At 38.8% G+C, this 17,608-nt stretch overlaps 1 protein-coding gene across 2 annotated transcripts in view; it reads right to left on the bottom strand.

The window, feature by feature from the left end:
* The window catches only part of LOC127627462 (multivesicular body subunit 12B-like), a 45,391-nt gene that overhangs the window by 13,615 nt on the left and 14,168 nt on the right, over nt 1-17,608 (bottom strand). For both annotated transcript variants that reach the window (XM_052103860.1, XM_052103850.1), the window contains exons 3-6: nt 9,975-10,082; nt 7,422-7,518; nt 6,177-6,306; nt 3,870-4,025 (exon numbers count right to left, since the gene is read on the bottom strand). In XM_052103860.1, the coding sequence (XP_051959820.1) occupies nt 3,870-4,025; nt 6,177-6,306; nt 7,422-7,518; nt 9,975-10,082 (491 nt within the window). The remainder of the gene's footprint in view (nt 1-3,869; nt 4,026-6,176; nt 6,307-7,421; nt 7,519-9,974; nt 10,083-17,608) is intronic.

Genomic DNA, 17,608 nt, shown 5'->3' with positions numbered 1-17,608 from the left:
ACTGCTGAGGTGTTATGGAAGACCAAGATGCTTCAATAGCTGCCTTCAGCTCTTCTGCATTGTTTGGTCTCATGTCTCTCATCTTTCTCTTGGCAATGCCCCATAGATTCTCTATGTGGTTCAGGTCAGGCGAGTTTGCTGGCCAATCAAGCACAGTAATACCATGGTCATTGAACCAGGTTTTGGTACTTTTGGCAGTGTGGGCAGGTGCCAAGTCCTGCTGGAAAATGAAGTCAGCATCTCCATAAAGCTTGTCTGCTGAAGGAAGCATGAAGTGCTCTAAAATGTCCCGGTAGACGGCTGCGCTGACTCTGGACTTAATAAAGCACAGTGGACCAACACCAGCCGATGACATGGCTCCCCAAACCAACACAGACTGTGGAAACTTCACACTGGACTTCAAGCATCTTGGATTGTGTGCCTCTCCATTCTTCCTCCAGACTCTGGGACCTTGGTTTCCAAATGAGATGCAAAATTTGCTCTCATCAGAAAAGAGGACTTTGGACCACTGAGCAACAGACCAGTTCTTTTTTTCTTTAGCCCAGGTAAGACGTTTGACATTTGAAGCCCATGTCCAGGACCCGTCTGTGTGTGGTGGCTCTTGATGCAGTAACTCCAGCCTCAGTCCACTCCTTGTGAAGCTCCCCACACATTTGAATGGCCTTTTCCTGACAATCCTCTCCAGGCTACGGTCATCCCTGCTGCTTGTGCACCTTTTTCTTCCACACTTTTCCCTTCCACTTAACTTTCTATTAATGTGCTTTGATACAGCACTTTGAGAACATCCAACTTCTTTTGCAATTATCTTTTGAGGCTTTCCCTCCTTGTGGAGGGTGTCAATGATGGTTTTCTGCACAACTGTCAGGTCAGCAGTCTTCCCCATGATTGTGAATTCAACTGAACCAGACTGAGAGACCATTTAAAGGCTCAGGAACCCTTTGCAGGTGTTTAGCTGATTAGAGTGTGACACTTTGAGCCTACAATACTGAACCTTTTCACAATATTCTAATTTTCTGAGATTCTGAATTTGGGGTTTTCATAAGCTGTAAGCCATAATCATCAAAATTATATCAAATAAAGGCTTGAAATATCTTACTTTGCTTGTAATGAGTCTATATAATATATTAGTTTCACCTTTTAAGTTGAATTACTGAAATTAATGAACTTTTGCACGATATTCTAATTTTTCGAGTTTCACCTGTATAGCAAGTCCAAAGATTTGGTCTATAGTATTTTCTGTTATGTATTCTTGTATTCTCCTGTTACATATAAAGAGATTGTATCACAAGGGTGGACTGTATTGCGACAGAGAGACAAAGAGAGAGAGAGAGAGAGAGAGAGACAGAGAGAGAGAGAGAGAGGAAACCATAAAAAGGAAAAAGCTGGAAAACTATAAACTTCACATTTTTGTCTGAGAAAGACCCACACCTGCAAGCCAGTAAACTTGACCAACCAAAAAACCTGTTGCCACTGAAACCCACATTTTACACAAGAAAAGCATGCGATAACACTTCATACTCAAAAAGGTGAAACCAAATATAGCGGAGGTCATTCACGGACTGATGTCTTAAAGGTATGGTAACAAAAATAGCCAGTTTAATTCTAAGGGTCAGCAAGAGGATGGGGAAATGGCCATGAAGAACTAAAATATGGTTTTGGTGCAAGACGCTTTGACCAACATAAATGGACTTTACCGAAAAAATCAAATACTTTAAAGTCTACAATTTAGCCCCTGTAAAGACAACATAAATCCACCCATGATGTCTTTCCAAAATGTGACCCATTACAAAATAAAAAAGGATATTCAATGAAAAAACCAGTAGGATTGTATCATGAAAAGTGTTCTCTACTGTATATGACAGATGTTTGGAGGGGGAGGAGCTAAAAAATAAGAGAACTTGGTGACGTCTGCCGAAAAGAAAAGGTGTTTCAGAGGCAGAGCAAGTCATTACATTTAAATGAAAGAAACAAAACATGTCTTCTTTGGAATAACGTGCACCAATGAATCATTCACATTGACCTGTTTCCACCTGGTATTAAGATTGCTGCTTACACCTGGCCACTTAAATGTGTCTCCTGTGACTACTTGTGTTCAGATTTGGAAGTGAGGTCTCAGTTTGCTGTTTCTCCCAGATGCGGTTGAAATTTATTCGAAGCACAAACGTGACGTGTTAAGCAGAATTAGCAGTTATTTTAGTGGATTACCTGCATTAAAGCAGATTTAGGCGTTCATTGTGATCCGATCACAAAACGTTTTAGACCCTGTTTAGACCTGTATTTAGGGCTGACCACATGTGGTAAGATCACCCAAAATGCATCTTAATACTTGGTGGAAAGGGGGTCAATAAGACTAGGAGTATGTATTGAAGGGTTAGTTCACCCAAAAATGAAAATGATCCCATAATTTAATCACCCTCAAGCGATCCTAGGTGTAGAAGACTTTCTTCTTTCAGCCAAACACAATCAGAGGTATATTAAAAATATCCTGCCTCAGCAGCTTTAAAATAGGAGTGAATGGTACCTTAGATTTTGAAGCCCAAAAAAGTGCATCCATAAGAAAAAAGTAATCCACACGGCTCCAGGGGGTTAATTAAGGCCTTCTGAAGCGTAGTGATGTGTTTTTGTAAGAACAATATCCATATTTCTAACTTTATAACTATAATCACTGGCTTCCAGTAATGGCCGTCCGCACGTTCACAACAGAGTTGAGTTCCGACGTATGACGTAGGTGTAGCGTAAGCTCCAGTGAGAGGTGATGAACACGGAATCGCGCATTGTTTAAGGGCAAAGGAAACCGGCGAAAAGAAGGGAGTTGTTTTAGCTATACTGTAGATTTGTATTAGTCTTAAAATGGTGCGTTCGTGCGTCTTTCCAGTCATTCCAATCATCCATTCATGGCAGCAAACACTCACAGCCTCTGTTGGTATTACCTCACATTTCCTGCATGAGCACCAGCACGTGTCCCGTACTCTTCGTCAACCAGATTCTTTTGTTTGTGCCGCTGCTGCAGCCTCCTCCATCTACCGGAGTTCCTGGTTGCTGTACTCCGGTTCAAACAAACAGGGCTTCTCTTATATCAAAATCCTACAACATTTTTTCTTAAAAATCCTCGTTGTTGTTGTAATTCGTGACCGGCGTTTTGTTTTGCAATATCCTCTGCACTTCCGCGTTCGTCACGTCTCACTGGAGCTTACGCAACGCCTACGTCATACGCCGGAACTCGACTCTCTCGTGAAAGCACAGACGGCCATTACCGGAAGCCAGTGATTATTGTTTATAAAGTTGTGAATATGGACATTTTTCTTTCAAAAAAATGCATCGTTTCACTTCAGAAGGCCTTTATTAACCCCCTGGAGCCGTATGGATTACTTTTTTGGGCTTCAAAATCTAAGGTACCATTCACTCCCATTATAAAGCTCGGAAGAGCCAGGATATTTTTAATATAACTCCGATTGTGTTTGGCTGAAAGATGAAAGTCATTACAATTAGGATGGCTTGAGAGTGAGTAAATGATGGGATCATTTTCATTTTTGGGTGAACTAACCCTTTATGAAGGCAATAATAGTCAGTTTTGATTTTATGTTGACTTAAGAAAATTAGGCTCTATCACGATATCTCCTGAAGGTATACCGGTAATTGTGGTCTTTTCTGAAAGGCTCTGCAGTGAACAATTTAAAATGAAATCCTGGAAGGTCACAACTCAATCTCAAAAATGCTATTAATTTAATTTACTGATTAATAAAGTGTTTTTCTCTCTCTTCTCAGTTTGTCTGGTTCTGTCTTTCTATTCTGGAGCTGTGGCACAAACACAGTTCACACTTCCCCTCTGGAGAAACACAGATTTTCAGACCTCAGACACAAACACATACTTGGGCAGGACTGGTGCTGGAGTGGAGCTGGAGTTGTTGGTGACAGTCTGGATGTTGTTGGTGGTGGTGGTGATGGAGTTGTTCTGTACGGGTGAAGAGTCTTGGGTCCGTGGCACTTTTCCCATTCGGTACCAGATGCCCATGTTATTCAGCTCTCTGTGGAGACAAAAATAGATTAAAGTTGGTCCATGAAAGCTGAGGCATACAAAGACTACTCAAAAACAGTTATTGCAAGTCTAGCTTTATAGATGTACGATGAATTTAAGCCATAAATAGCACAATATCATATATTGCATGTATATATTTTTACAGAATTCTATTAAAGGAATAGTTCACCCAAATATTTAATAATTTACTCACCCTCACGTCGTTCCAAACCCGTTTGTTTTTCTCTTTTATATGAAACGCAATTGGAGGTGTTTTAATTAATATGTCAGCCCATCTTTTTAAAGCTACCTTTTCCCCCAATTTAAAATTGCCAATTCCTAATGTGCTCTAGGTCCTTGAGGTGGCGTAGTGACTCTAGATTGAGATGAATCTAATTTGCCTCCATGTCTGAGACCGTTAATCCACGCATCTTATCACCTGGCTTGTTAAGCGCAATAGCGCATTAGCTAAGGAAAGCTCACCTGTCCCCCCACATGCTGCTGAACTTTTTCCGCTGCACTATTGAAAGTGTCTTAACAAACTGAATCACAGTGTGGTATGGCAACGGTACTGTCTCAGATCAGAAGACACTCCAGCGGGTGGTGAACTGCCCGATACATCACTGGTGTCCAGTTACCCTCCAAAGACATTCACAATAAACGCTGCCTAATGAGGGTGAGAAGCATTATCAAAGACACCTCTCACCCCAACCACGGTCTGTTTACTCCTCTCCCATCTGGGAGACGCTATAGGAGTCTTCGCTGTCGCACCAGCAGACTCAGGAACAGTTTCTTTCCCTCAGCTGTCAGCCTACTGAACTCTAAACTCAGGCGCTGAACACTACATCCCACCGAACTACATATTTGTATTTATTTTTGTATTTGTTTATTTATGTATTTGTTTTTTTTCCCCTCGCACATTCCCTTGCACATATCTTGCACATAACTTCTACCTCCTGATGCCGCTTGCACTATTATGGCCACCGGCCATATACATATATTTACACATTTACATATTTATACCTCATTCTGTACAATGCACCTTCAGTTTATGCTTCTTAATTTGCAACTTGTACTGTATTATAGACATTTGCATTGAGCTGGTCTCTGCTTCTCTACATCATAACTTTGCACTCAAAAAAACGCATATCGCATATACTTACATATATATATATATATATATATATATAGCTATTTGCAATTATGGTTAGATGCTAACTGCATTTCATTGACTCTGCACTTGTATTTTGCACAATGACAATAAAGTTGGATCTAATCTAAAATAACCTGCATTGATGGTTACTCCTCAAACCAGAGCAGAGTCCAAGCCCAACTCACATAATTACCAAAACAATGTTCCTCCGCAAGTAACCTGCAGTTTTATGCTTCAATCGCCAGAGGGCCAGAAGTTACACAGTGTAGCTTTAATACAATGTGGACAGGACAGATAGTGCCTCACTTGAAAGCTTAAAAAAGGACACAAAGTATCATAAAAGTAGTCCTTGTGACTCATGTGTCATATTTTAAGTATTCTGAAGGCATACGATACATTTTGGTAAGAAACGATAATATCAGTAACTTTGTTGTGAAAATCTATCCCGCTTGTAGCCCTAAACGACACAAGCTTATCTCAAAGCACTCATGAATAATAAATGATGATAATTCTGGGTCCTTTTTCTAACTTGAAATAAAATGAATAAATGTAAATGTAACTTTAAAGTGAGTCACTATCCATTGTCATTGTATTAAAAAGACAGCCAGAAATCTCCTTTGCTTAAAGAGATTAAGGGACAACTAAAAGCACAACAGAAATAATGACATTAGAAAGCAAGTCATTTACATTTAATGCATTTGGCAGATGCTTTAATCCAAAGCAACCTAAGGTGCATTCAAAGTATACAATTTATCAGTTTGTTGTGTGTTCCCTGGAAATCAAACCCATGATATTAGCATTGCTAATGCCATACACTACAGTTGAGCTACAGGAAGCCTCATAGCTCATACTGGTTTGGAACGATATGGAGGTGATTAAATTATGACTTTTCAATTTTGGGTGAACTGCTCTTTTAATTTTCCAATTGAATACCAAGTAACTGTCCATTATATATGAGAAAGACAGTCTAGTACATACGTTCTGTTGCATTTGTTTAAGATAACTGACCCTATGAATGTATACTGCGGTGGCGCCTGTTTGGAGCGTCCTAAAATACGGATATCACAGATGGCAGCTTCGGTGGAGTCTCGCGGGATGAACTTAATACATAACCTCCTCTTCCTGAACGCCGGCTCTTCTGCAAAGAGAGAGATAGAGAGGAACACGTTAAAGGAAATGGAAAGAGAAAACGAGCAGAACGAGGTCACTGCTCAAACTGAAAGCGGATCATTTTACACAATTAATTAATTATTTAAATGAGAAAGGAACTAAGCCCAAAGGAATTTCATCAATGCAAAAATATATAAAAAAGAAGAAGCTTTGGTACATCAGTGGTAAACAAACTTCCTTGGTGTGGTCTGGAAGTTTCACTAGTTTATTTAAGCTCTGATAGACATTTCATATACTGAGTGTCTGTGGAGACTCACCACACATATGGTGGTTTCAGGGAGATCAAACTTAATAAACCTTTTTATTGTGCATATAGAAAATGAAGCCTATTTTAGGGCCACTATAGAAATAGCTCCCCCAAAAGTGTTTACTCACCCCCATTTTTTCTTCTTCTGCAGAACACAAATGAAGATTTGAAAAAAAAATTCTCAAGTGAATGGTGACCAAAACTTTGAAGCTCCAAAAAGCACATAAAGTCAGCATAAAGTAATCCATAAGATTCAAGTGGTTTAATCCATGTCTTCAGAAGCAATTCAATCGATTTGGGTGGGAACAGATACAAAAATAACTCTTTTTTTTCACTGTACATCTTGTCATTTAAGTTTTAAGGCACTATCATGATTTCAAGCTTGATTACACTTCCTAGCGCTTAACGCATGCAGAGTGCTAGATGGAGCTAGAAAGTGAAATCAAGCTTGAAATCATGATCACCAAGGAGATTGCGGATACTGTTACATTTGGAGTTAGATTGCTTCAGAAGACATGAATTTAACTACTCATTTTGATTACTTTTATGCTGCCTTTATGTACTTTTTGGAGCTTCAAAGTTTTGGTCACCCTTCACTTTCATTGTACGGACTGATGTGGTCAGACTGATGATGACATTCTGCCTAACTACTTGTTTTGTGTTCCACGGAGTAAGAAAAAAACTAAAAGGGGTTTGGAACAACATGAGTGAGTAAATGATAACAAAATGTTCATTTTTAAGACAATGTTGTTGAAACATAATTAAATCTATCAGATCTGACCTGGCAGGAAAATGAAGTTGTAAAGTGAAAGACAGGGAATGAGACGAGTGCTTACGAGTGTCCACTGTTTCCTGTATGGGAATGAATCCCACAGGCAGCGTGTCCTTGATATCAATGAGCTTCATGTCTACAAGCACGTTTCCTAAATGACTCTGTGGAGAGAGATACGTGAGAATCACTGATTAGAGAATGTGAACATGTTTGCTTGATGGACAGATGCTGAAGAAACCGAATTATAGCTCAGGATGTCCTGTGCGGTTTTATCAAAAGATGTTGATGCATGTTTTTTGTGTGTGGTTAAAACGCTCTGCTGTATGTCTTGTGCTGAAATGTAGGACACCATATGGAGCAAGCACTATACGATAACAAATTATAAACACTGTTTTAAAGTTTACTTCCCTTGAGCGTTTACACCTGCCAAGTTGACAGACGATGATGGACAAAATCGGAAAATGACCACGAAGCTGTAAAGTCGCCTTATTTATTAAATTGTAGCAGAGTATGAAATTAGCACACACCAAATGTGGGTATTTCATGCGCAGTGGCAGGTAATTTTGCTCATCTGCTTAAACGAGTAGATGGTGGGCGACCTGTAAGAAATGCTATTAGACACAAAATCAAGTTTTTGTGCACGTGTCTGTTTGTTCAGAGGTTCAATGTCATTTTGCGTTAACGATATTTGTGCTTGGGCCTGGGTGGCTTAGCGAGCATTGACACACGACTAGCACCCCTGAAGTCACGAGTCCAGGGTGTGCTGAGTGACTCCAGCGAGGTCTCCTAAGCAACCAAATTGGCCCGGTTGCTAGGGAGGGTAGAGTCACATGGGGTAACCTCCTCGTGATCGCTATAATGTGGTTCTCGCTCTCGGTGGGACGCGTGGCGAGTTGTGCGTGAATTCCGCGGAGAATAGTGTGAAGCCTCCACACGCCCTATGTCTCCACGGTAACGCACTCAACAAGCCACGTGCTGAAATGTGCGGATTGACGGTCCCACCCGGATTGAGACGAGTCAATACACCACGAGGACTTGGAGAGCATTGGGAATGGGAATTCCAAATTGGGGAGAAAAAAAATGACATCTTTATGTTTAAGAAACAAAGATGAAAGGGATTAAATCATAAAATAATACATAAACACGTTCAACTTGAACCTCAAATTGAGTTCTATTTCATTTTCCTTAAGGCAGCATTAACGAAACACAATACAAGCACAGATTTGATAAAAACAGTGGAAATTATTAGGCAGCATTAATTGGGGAACACAAGGGATTTTATTAGGTTCACACCTAATAGGAAAACCGGTGTTTTCTATTCGTTAAAGCACAGACTAATTGAACTAACAAACTGTTGCAGCCGTTTTATGAAAGTAACAATGATATGGGTTGTTTTGAACTTTTTAGGAGGTAATAATTTATTTACATTTCAATTGTTATTATTTTTATTTGTATTAATATGTTTACATTTATAGACATTTATTATATATATTACATTTACCAGGTAGGGAAGGAGATATTGCCCCAAGTGAAGGAGTTGAAGTACCTCGGGTCTTGTTCACGAGTGAGGGGACAATGGAGCGGGAGGTTGGCCGGAGAATCGGGGCAGGTATTGCACTCGCTCTATCGCACCGTTGTCATGAAAAGAGAGCTGAGCCGGAAGGCAAAGCTCTCGATCTACCGGTCAATTATTGTCCTACCCTCACCTATGGTCATGAATGCTGGGTCATGACCGAAAGAACTAGGTCGCGAGTACAAGCGGCCGAAATGGGCTTCCTCAGAAGGGTGGCGGGCTTCTCCCTTAGAGATAGGGTGAGGAGCTCAGTCATCCGTGAGGAGCTCGGTGTAGAGCCGCTGCTCCTTTGCGTCGAAAGGAGTCAGTTGAGGTGGTTTGGGCATCTGGTAAAGATGCCCCCTGGCCACCTCCCTAGGGAGGCGTTTCAAGCACATCCAGCTGGGAGGAGGCCTCGGGGAAGACCCAGGACTAGGTGGAGAGATTACATCTCCACACTGGCCTGGGAACGCCTTGGGGTCCCCCAGTCAGAGCTGGTTAATGTGGCTCGGGATAGGGAAGTTTGGGGCCCCCTGCTGGAGCAGCTGCCCCCGCGACCCGACTTCGGATAAGTGGTTGAAGATGGATGGATATTTACATTTATAACTGAATTTATCTCTTAATTTGTATTAGTCATTTTCCAGCTTTTGTCATAGACAAGGAAGCTGGAGATGGTAAATGTCTGAATTTGGGGAGGTGGTTATATAGGATTTGTTTTACCTCTTTGCTATTTTAATAGCTTTTTTTTTTTCATTTAGCTTGAAGTGCAATTTGAATAAAAATCTTTGGTTTCAGTTTTTCATGTTTCAATAAATTAATTAAATCTTTAAAGTAAATTCAAGCAAAAAAGTTCCCTTGGCAGTGGGATTGATTATTTAATGAAATGTATATATATATATTTTTTTTAATTATAAAAATATAGTAAAATGATTTCTTGCATATCGCCCCGCCCTAGAGAGGAAGTGGCTTTATTTGTAAACAGAAATAAAGTTCCCCCTTCTGTCTTCAGATTGAAAAGGCACCAAAAGTCTCCTAATAGATGTCATTGATAAAGAAACGACTCACGTTCTCCTTGGAGAAAACTCTGGTGAAGCACAGATAGCGGGTCACCTTGGATTTAAACAGGCCATCTTTCCACAAGTCTGCATCAATACCATCTGTAGTTTGTGCGACCTAAAAGAACAGAGAAACAAAGAAAATTGACGATTGTTTATGTGACTGATTATTTGATTATTTTGCATTTGGAGAGGGTCACTTGTTTTCGGCTTTGTATTGATCTGAAATGATTGTAGGATTCGTTTATCCAAATATTAAAATTCTGTTGTCAAAAAAGCATCATAATATTACACTATATGGACTACATTACAAATCCATACAATAACTGGCTTTTTAATAGATATTCATTGAAAATCTTTCCCTCCATCGCTGCTCTCAAATCTCATTCTTGTCATAGCAAATATGGCCAGTCAAGATGCTTCAATCGAGACTTGATGTCAACGATGACAATCCCAACATGCAAAGTTTTTGCAGATGAGATTATAACGCATCAACAGAGGCAAAGATGTTTTAGTAAATAACACATTTCTGTCTGTTCCTCACAAAAAGCTGTCATAAGGCTTCAGAAGACTTGGAAAACGGCCTGGATAATGGTCAAATGGACTACTTTTATCATTTTTAATTTTTTTTGTTATTTCTGGACTCTAATTAGCTTCTCAAGGGGCTGTGGAAAATTCCTTCCCTCATTATTAGCCCTGTAGATTTAGACAATGCTGGCTGAACCACACCAGTGGATATTTGTGTGCTAGCTCACTGCAGTCAGTTCAGTGCAGCTCTCATCCTGATCTCAAGTGCAGTCAACATGCATGATTGCTCCATTAACAGCCTGAGCTGCCCACACAAAGAGCCATCCATCAGCTGCACAATGGTAACCGGCTTCCCGCGAAACGCTTGGCAAACACGGCTAAACACTGAGCTGCTAAAGTTCACATGAGCGTAAGGGACAAACTGCTGCCTGAAAAGACAAAGCATTTGATCTTAGGATATAATAGTGGTGTTAATACATCAAATATCACATTATATCACGTTGGGGTCAGTCAATAAAAAAATAAAAATAAAAAAAGAAACCCCCAAAAGGCATTATTCTATAACCTAACTTTTATTAAATAATATGAAATGGGTTGACTACATTGTATTAGACATTTAAAATAATTAAAAAAATAAAATATATATAAGAATTTTTCAATTGCCTTAAAATAATAATTGTCCCTCTTCATCTGTTGCATTTACAGTTTATTTTTTAATCACTTTGTTTTCTCAGGTCAAGTATTAGTGCCATGCCAAACAAGTGTGCAAAAAAGCAACAACAAAAAAAAGTCATTAATCATTTAAATAATTTATAAGGAATATTTTCACCTTTAATTTCATGTCATTTGTGTTATCAATGTTAAAAACATGAATTTTGAAAATACAAGAGGTTGTGGAAAAGAACTTCCAAGGTCAAAGTTCAGAGGAAGTGGCAGCTCAAGTGCTCATACAGGCTAGAGATTTTACCACCATTTACATTTATGCATTTGGCAGACACTTTTATCCAAAGCGACTTACAGAGCCCTTATTACAGGGACAATCCACCCGGAGCAACCTGGAGTTAAGTGTCTTGCTCAAGGACACAATGGTGGTGACTGTGGGGATCGAACCAGCAACCTTCTGATTAACAGTTCAGTGCTTTAGCCCACTACACCACCACCATGTTGATAAAGTTATTAATTTACATTTTAAAAGTAATTTTTTTTTAAATGATATTGGTGTTGCACTGTTAAACATTTATATGAATAATAAAACAATTAAAAAAGATTTAATAGTATAATTGATTGATTTGATTCTGATCAGTGGTGAATGCATTGTGATGGTATTGACACAATCTTAGAAAATTAATCTTTTAAGAGAATTTGTCACTGGTGTTACAAACCTTTTTTCATCCAAGAAACAAAATTAAATTAAATAAAGAACAACAGTCAAGTTGTCCTTCATGAATAAAAATAATATCACAATGTTAATAAATGTTTATTCTCTGCTTTTATGGTTGAAAACTGAACTGAATTCAATATTTTGCAAGTGGCAAAGTCAACATTTTATTTGAATGACACATTTCAAAGATGGGGGGACAGAAGAACAATATATATGGGTATTTAATGCATAATGTATCCATCAACGTTTTATAAAAATATATGGGAATATAAGATGAAATGTCAATTTTAGGTGGCATGACTGGTCAACATTCTTTAAATGCATGACGTGGAGACAAAGAACCACCAGACGCAAAGCATGCATTGAACTCATTTAACGCACACCTAGCCGTGGATTATGCCGCTTATACCATGGTCACTGGCCAGAATTGATGAGTTACAGCTGTCATAAAAATAGATTTGCGCAAATTTTGACGAAGAACAAAAACAAATAACGGTTCATTTTATCTAAGGGTCGTTAGATCTACAGCTCTGCCTATTCAGACACACAGAAAAAGTAGTGCGACCACACACTTGGTCAAAACTGTGAATATAAATGCACAATCCAGGCATAATCATATACACAGAAAGTAGAGGGGTTGGCACTCCAGATAAAATGTATTATTAAATTGTATTCATTGTCATTTTCACATTAATGTGGAAAAACAGACATTACAAATGTGGCAGTGACAGCAAAAGTAGCACTTACTGTTTGATATTGGGAAAACCACTCAAAACACTCTGGAGGAACCTGCAGATTTTGACCTCTGAGACATCGGTTTGATATCCATCTAGGCTGCATGATTGACTAAATTAATGAAATCGCAATTTGTCCATGAACGGTAGCGCTTCACCTCAAAATACCGCACGCATTGCTTCTCCTTAAGCATTTGAGTCAGAGATGTGTGAGCACGTGTGTGCCTCTAGAGGCTATAGGCGGCACTTCAGCACATAACATACACACATTACAGTTTAAATCGTCTTGCATCGCCTTTCCAGACAACGAAAGACACATTTAATAGGTCCTGATTTCCTTCTCTCACTCTCCGTGCAAAACAAGATGAATTCCAGTATATTAGCTATGCTGATGAAAGGGTTAGGAAATGTTTTCAGTTGCTATAGCTCACTTTGCTTGCTCTGTAATGTTGTGTTTTTAGGGGTTACAAACAGTGCATTAATATTGAACGGAACTACTGGTGCATTCAACGATTTGAACAGCACGCATTCCAGCCAATCAGAATAGAGTATTCGAACAGACCATGGTATAATTGGTATTAAAATGTATCAATGCATTATAATTATACAATGAAGACCAGGAATTTAAGTAATTTTATGCTACATCCCATTACTTTTTCTGAATTTTACTTTGAATACTTTATACTACTGTTAAAAACTTCTACTCTATTGCTTAATTTGTTGCTAAATTGTTCATCTGTTTCCTTGTTTTTATTACTAATGGTTTACTTATCTTAAATACTTACTTGATAAAATGAAACAGTTGTTTGCTCACATTGGTTAGTATTTTGTTGTGGTATGGAATTCTTCATATGTATGCAAAATGGTCATTATAAGTGAAATACACCAGAATAAAACAGAATCTGAAAAAAACAACATCAGAATCTAATCAGAAAGCTTGTAAATCGGATTCTAATCGGTATCAATTCCCAGCTCTAATTCACTAATTCATTTAAAATGGTCCTCTGGTGTGACAATTTAATTGAAAATGTATTCTATTTATTCTTTTAAATAAAATGAGACCCTAAAAGTTGCATGCACAATCATTATAAAATAACTATTTTAAAAGAAAAGAAAATGCTGTTTAAAAAGGTTTCTGTGGCAAGCAGGACGTGGCTGAGCGATACGGATGGATGGCTATCGCAATCAGCTGGGAGAGAGATAAAGAGGAGCCAGAGCCTCAGTTTGAGAGAGAGAGATGCACAAAACTTTGTGTGCCTATGTTAAGGGGGTGCTGAAAAGCACACTGTTATGGGCGACACTGAAAAGTGTGTGTGTTAATAAATGGCTTACGTTTGGATGTTTACCCGGCTCCCACTTCCTCCTTCATAAGGCAACAGTCTGCCACAGTTTCATGTCAACTACTTCATTTATCTCCAAAAACAGGCTAAAGTGTTGTCTTCTTATACCCTGCCCATGTGCGCTTCACACTCTGCTACAACTTTTGGCCCTCTTTAATCAGGTCAAAGCACACGGCATCAAGAAAAAACTCAAAGAAAGAGGAAACATAAATGCAAGGCCAGTGGGTTAGAGGAAGACTAAAGTCAAGGCTTGCAAAAACTGTCTATCTTCATTTCCTGTTCCCTGATGTAATAAAATAGTACCAGAAACTTCATTGTTGATTTTCTTAATGTCAGATGACTTTGTTAGTTTAACCAGAAGTTGCAATCCCTAAAATGCAGAATTTGCTTATAGGACAAAAGGTATCCATTCAGAATTTCAACATGAAATTTTTATTATTATGTCATAAGGCATAAATTCTGTTTGTTTTCTTCATAAATTATAATAAAGATATTTGAGAATTATTCAAGTCTATTGCACAAACTATGTGTGACAAGACAGACAAAAAAATATTTAATACTTAAAACTTACACACACACACACACATATACATATATATATATATATATACACACACACTCACCTAGAACTTTATTAGGAACACCTGTACACCTACTTATTCATTTGATTATCTAATCAGCCAATCATGTGGCAGCAATGCACTGCATAAAATCATGCAAATATGGGTCAGGAGCTTCAGTTAATGTTCACATCAACCATCACAATAGGGAAAATTGGTGGCATGATTGTTGGTGCCAGACAGGCTGGTTTGACTGGTATAACTGCTGATCTCCTTGGATTTTCATGCACAACAGACACTATAGTCTCTAGAGTTTACTCAGAATGGTGCCAAAAATAAAAAAAATACAGTCAGCGGCAGTTCTGTGGACAGAAACACATTGTTGATGAAAAAGGTCAACGGAGAATGGCCAGACAGGTTTGAGCTGACAGAAAGGCTACAGTAACTCAGATAACCACTCTGTACATTTGTAGTGTGCAGAATAGCATCTAAGAATGCAAACACATCGAACCTTGAGGCGACTGGGCTACGACAGCAGAAGACCATATTGGGAACTATTTTTAGGACCAAACTGTTCCTAATAAAGTTCTAGGTGAGTGTATATGTTTATTTTATACAGTTGGAAGTCAGAGGTTTACATACACCTTAGCCAAATAAATTTAAATTCAGTCTTTCCTGTCTTAGCTCAGTTAGAATCACTATTTTAAGAATGTGAAATGTCAGAATAATAGTATGATTTATTTCAGCTTTTATTTCTTTCATCACATTCCCAGTGGGTCAGAAGTTTACAAGCACGTTAGTATTTGGTAGCATTGCCTTTAATTGTTTAACATGGGTCAAACATTTTGGGTCACCTTCCACAAGCTTCTCTCAATAAGTTGCTGGAATTTTGGCCCATTCCTCCCAACAGAACTGGTGTAACCAAGTCAGGTTTTTAGGCCTCCTTTCTCGCGCATGCGTTTTTAGTTTTGCCCACAAATTGACTATCGGATTGAGGTCAGGGCTTTGTGATGGCCACTCCAATACCTTGACTTTGTTGTCCTTAAGCCATTTTTTTACAACTTCGGATGTATCCTTGGGGTCATTGTCCATTCGGAAGACCCATTTGCGACCGAGCTTTAACTTCCTGGCTGATGTCTTGAGATGTTGCTTCAATATACCAATAGAATTTTCCTTCCTTATGATGCCATTTATTTTGTGAAGTGCACCAGTCCCTCCTGCAGCAAAGCACCCCCACAACATGATGCTGCAACCCCCATGCTTCTCGGTTGGGATGGTGTTCTTCGGGTTGCAAGCCTCACCCTTTTTCCTCCAAACATAACAATGGTCATTATGGCCAAAGAGTTACATTTTTGTTTCATCAGACCAGAGGAGTAAGATCTTCCTCCCCATGTGCACTCGCAAACTGTCCTCTTGTTTTACTGTGGATATAGATACTTGACTACCTATTTCCTAGGTCCTTTGCTGTTGTTTTGGGATTGATTTGCACTTTTCACACCAAAGTGCGTTCATCTCTAGGAGACAGAATGTGTCTCTTTCCTGAGTGGTATGATGGCTCTGTGGTCCCATACTTGCAAACTCTTGTTTGTAGAGATGAACGTGGAACCTTCAATCATTTGGATATTGCTCCCAAGGATGATTCAGGAGGGTTTTTTCTGAGGTATTGGCTGATTTCTTTCGATTTTCCCATGATGTCAAGCAAAGAGGCACTGAGTTTGAAGGTAAGCCTTAAAATACATCCATAAATACACCTTCAATTGACTCCAATTAGCAATCAGAAGCTATTTGGCTAATTGCCTAAAGGCTTGACATAATTTTCAGGAATTTTCTAAGCTGTTTAAAGGCACGGTTAACTTCTGACCCACTGAAATTGTGATATACTCACTTAAAAGTGAAACAATTGGTCCGTAAACTATTATTGGAAAAATGACTCATGTCATGCACAAAGTAGATGTCCTAAACGACTTACCAAAACTATAGTTTGCTAATATGAAATCTGTGGAGTGGTTAAAAAATTAGTTTTAATTACTTCAACCTAAGTGTATGTAAACTTCTGACTTCAACTGTTCATTTTGTACAGTTTGTACCATTTACAAGTATTTACATATGCAGAACAACCCCTAAAATGTTAAAGGGTAACTAAACCCTAAACCAACTTTTTTAGTTAATGATCTGTAAGAATGGGGCTTTATTAGTACTGGTCATTGATTCAAGTAATTTTTTTGACATTTGTGTATAAAGTGTTTTAATTCTACAATATATGGTGTAAAAACGTCAGAGTGCTGCTCTCTTCAGGTTGAACGGTGGCTACTGCAGTTGAATTTTCCTATTGGCTGTTTGCGGTAGTTCGTGACGTAAGCGGTGAGAGCTGATGTAAGCAGGTTCCAGCTCACCACGCCCTTGGTACGAGCTAGACACTGGCCCCATTCTCCCTTGCACGGCTGCTTCGCTAGCATCGTCGGATGCTGATCGCGATGCGGGAGTTAAAACCGCAGTTTGAGCCACATCCATGCTATGTGTGTTTAGAATTAAATGTTTCATAAATGTTGTTGCTTTTGATCGACAACTGACTGTAAAGAACAGACAGGCTATTAAAAGAGACATAAATCATTGACACACATTACACAGAATGGGTCAACACACAGTGAATGGATGTCTTTGCTGAACTTATTCGCTACTATACTACTAAATCACTGGTGAGTGAAATCTGAACATTTACCTGCCATTGGCTACTTACAAAATGTTTTTGCATATGCAAGCAATTGGGTTGATTAAATTATTTAAAGGGTCAATATTGAGGTTGTTCAAATAAAAAAAAAAAAAAAAATCAACATTTCTATCCAGCCCTATTTTTACTCAACTACATCAAACCCCTACTTCTTCGGCTATTGTTAACTTATTTTTAAACAATAAATAAATAAATAATGACCTCATTCACTTGCCTTAGAAGCAGGTGTGACACAAAACAAGAGACAATTCATACAATTCTAAAAACAGTATAAGGCTTTGACTTCAGGGGTACCCCAAGGGTCAGTCCTCGGTCCTCTGTAATTTGATGTTGAACAGATAGCACAAATAGCTCACTGTTAGTGCTGGAAACA

Source organism: Xyrauchen texanus, chromosome 3 (genome assembly GCF_025860055.1).
Source record: "Xyrauchen texanus isolate HMW12.3.18 chromosome 3, RBS_HiC_50CHRs, whole genome shotgun sequence".
NCBI classification, from domain to species: Eukaryota; Metazoa; Chordata; class Actinopteri; order Cypriniformes; family Catostomidae; genus Xyrauchen; species Xyrauchen texanus.
Note: the sequence above shows the minus strand (reverse complement) of the source record. Positions and strands in the feature narration are given on the sequence as shown.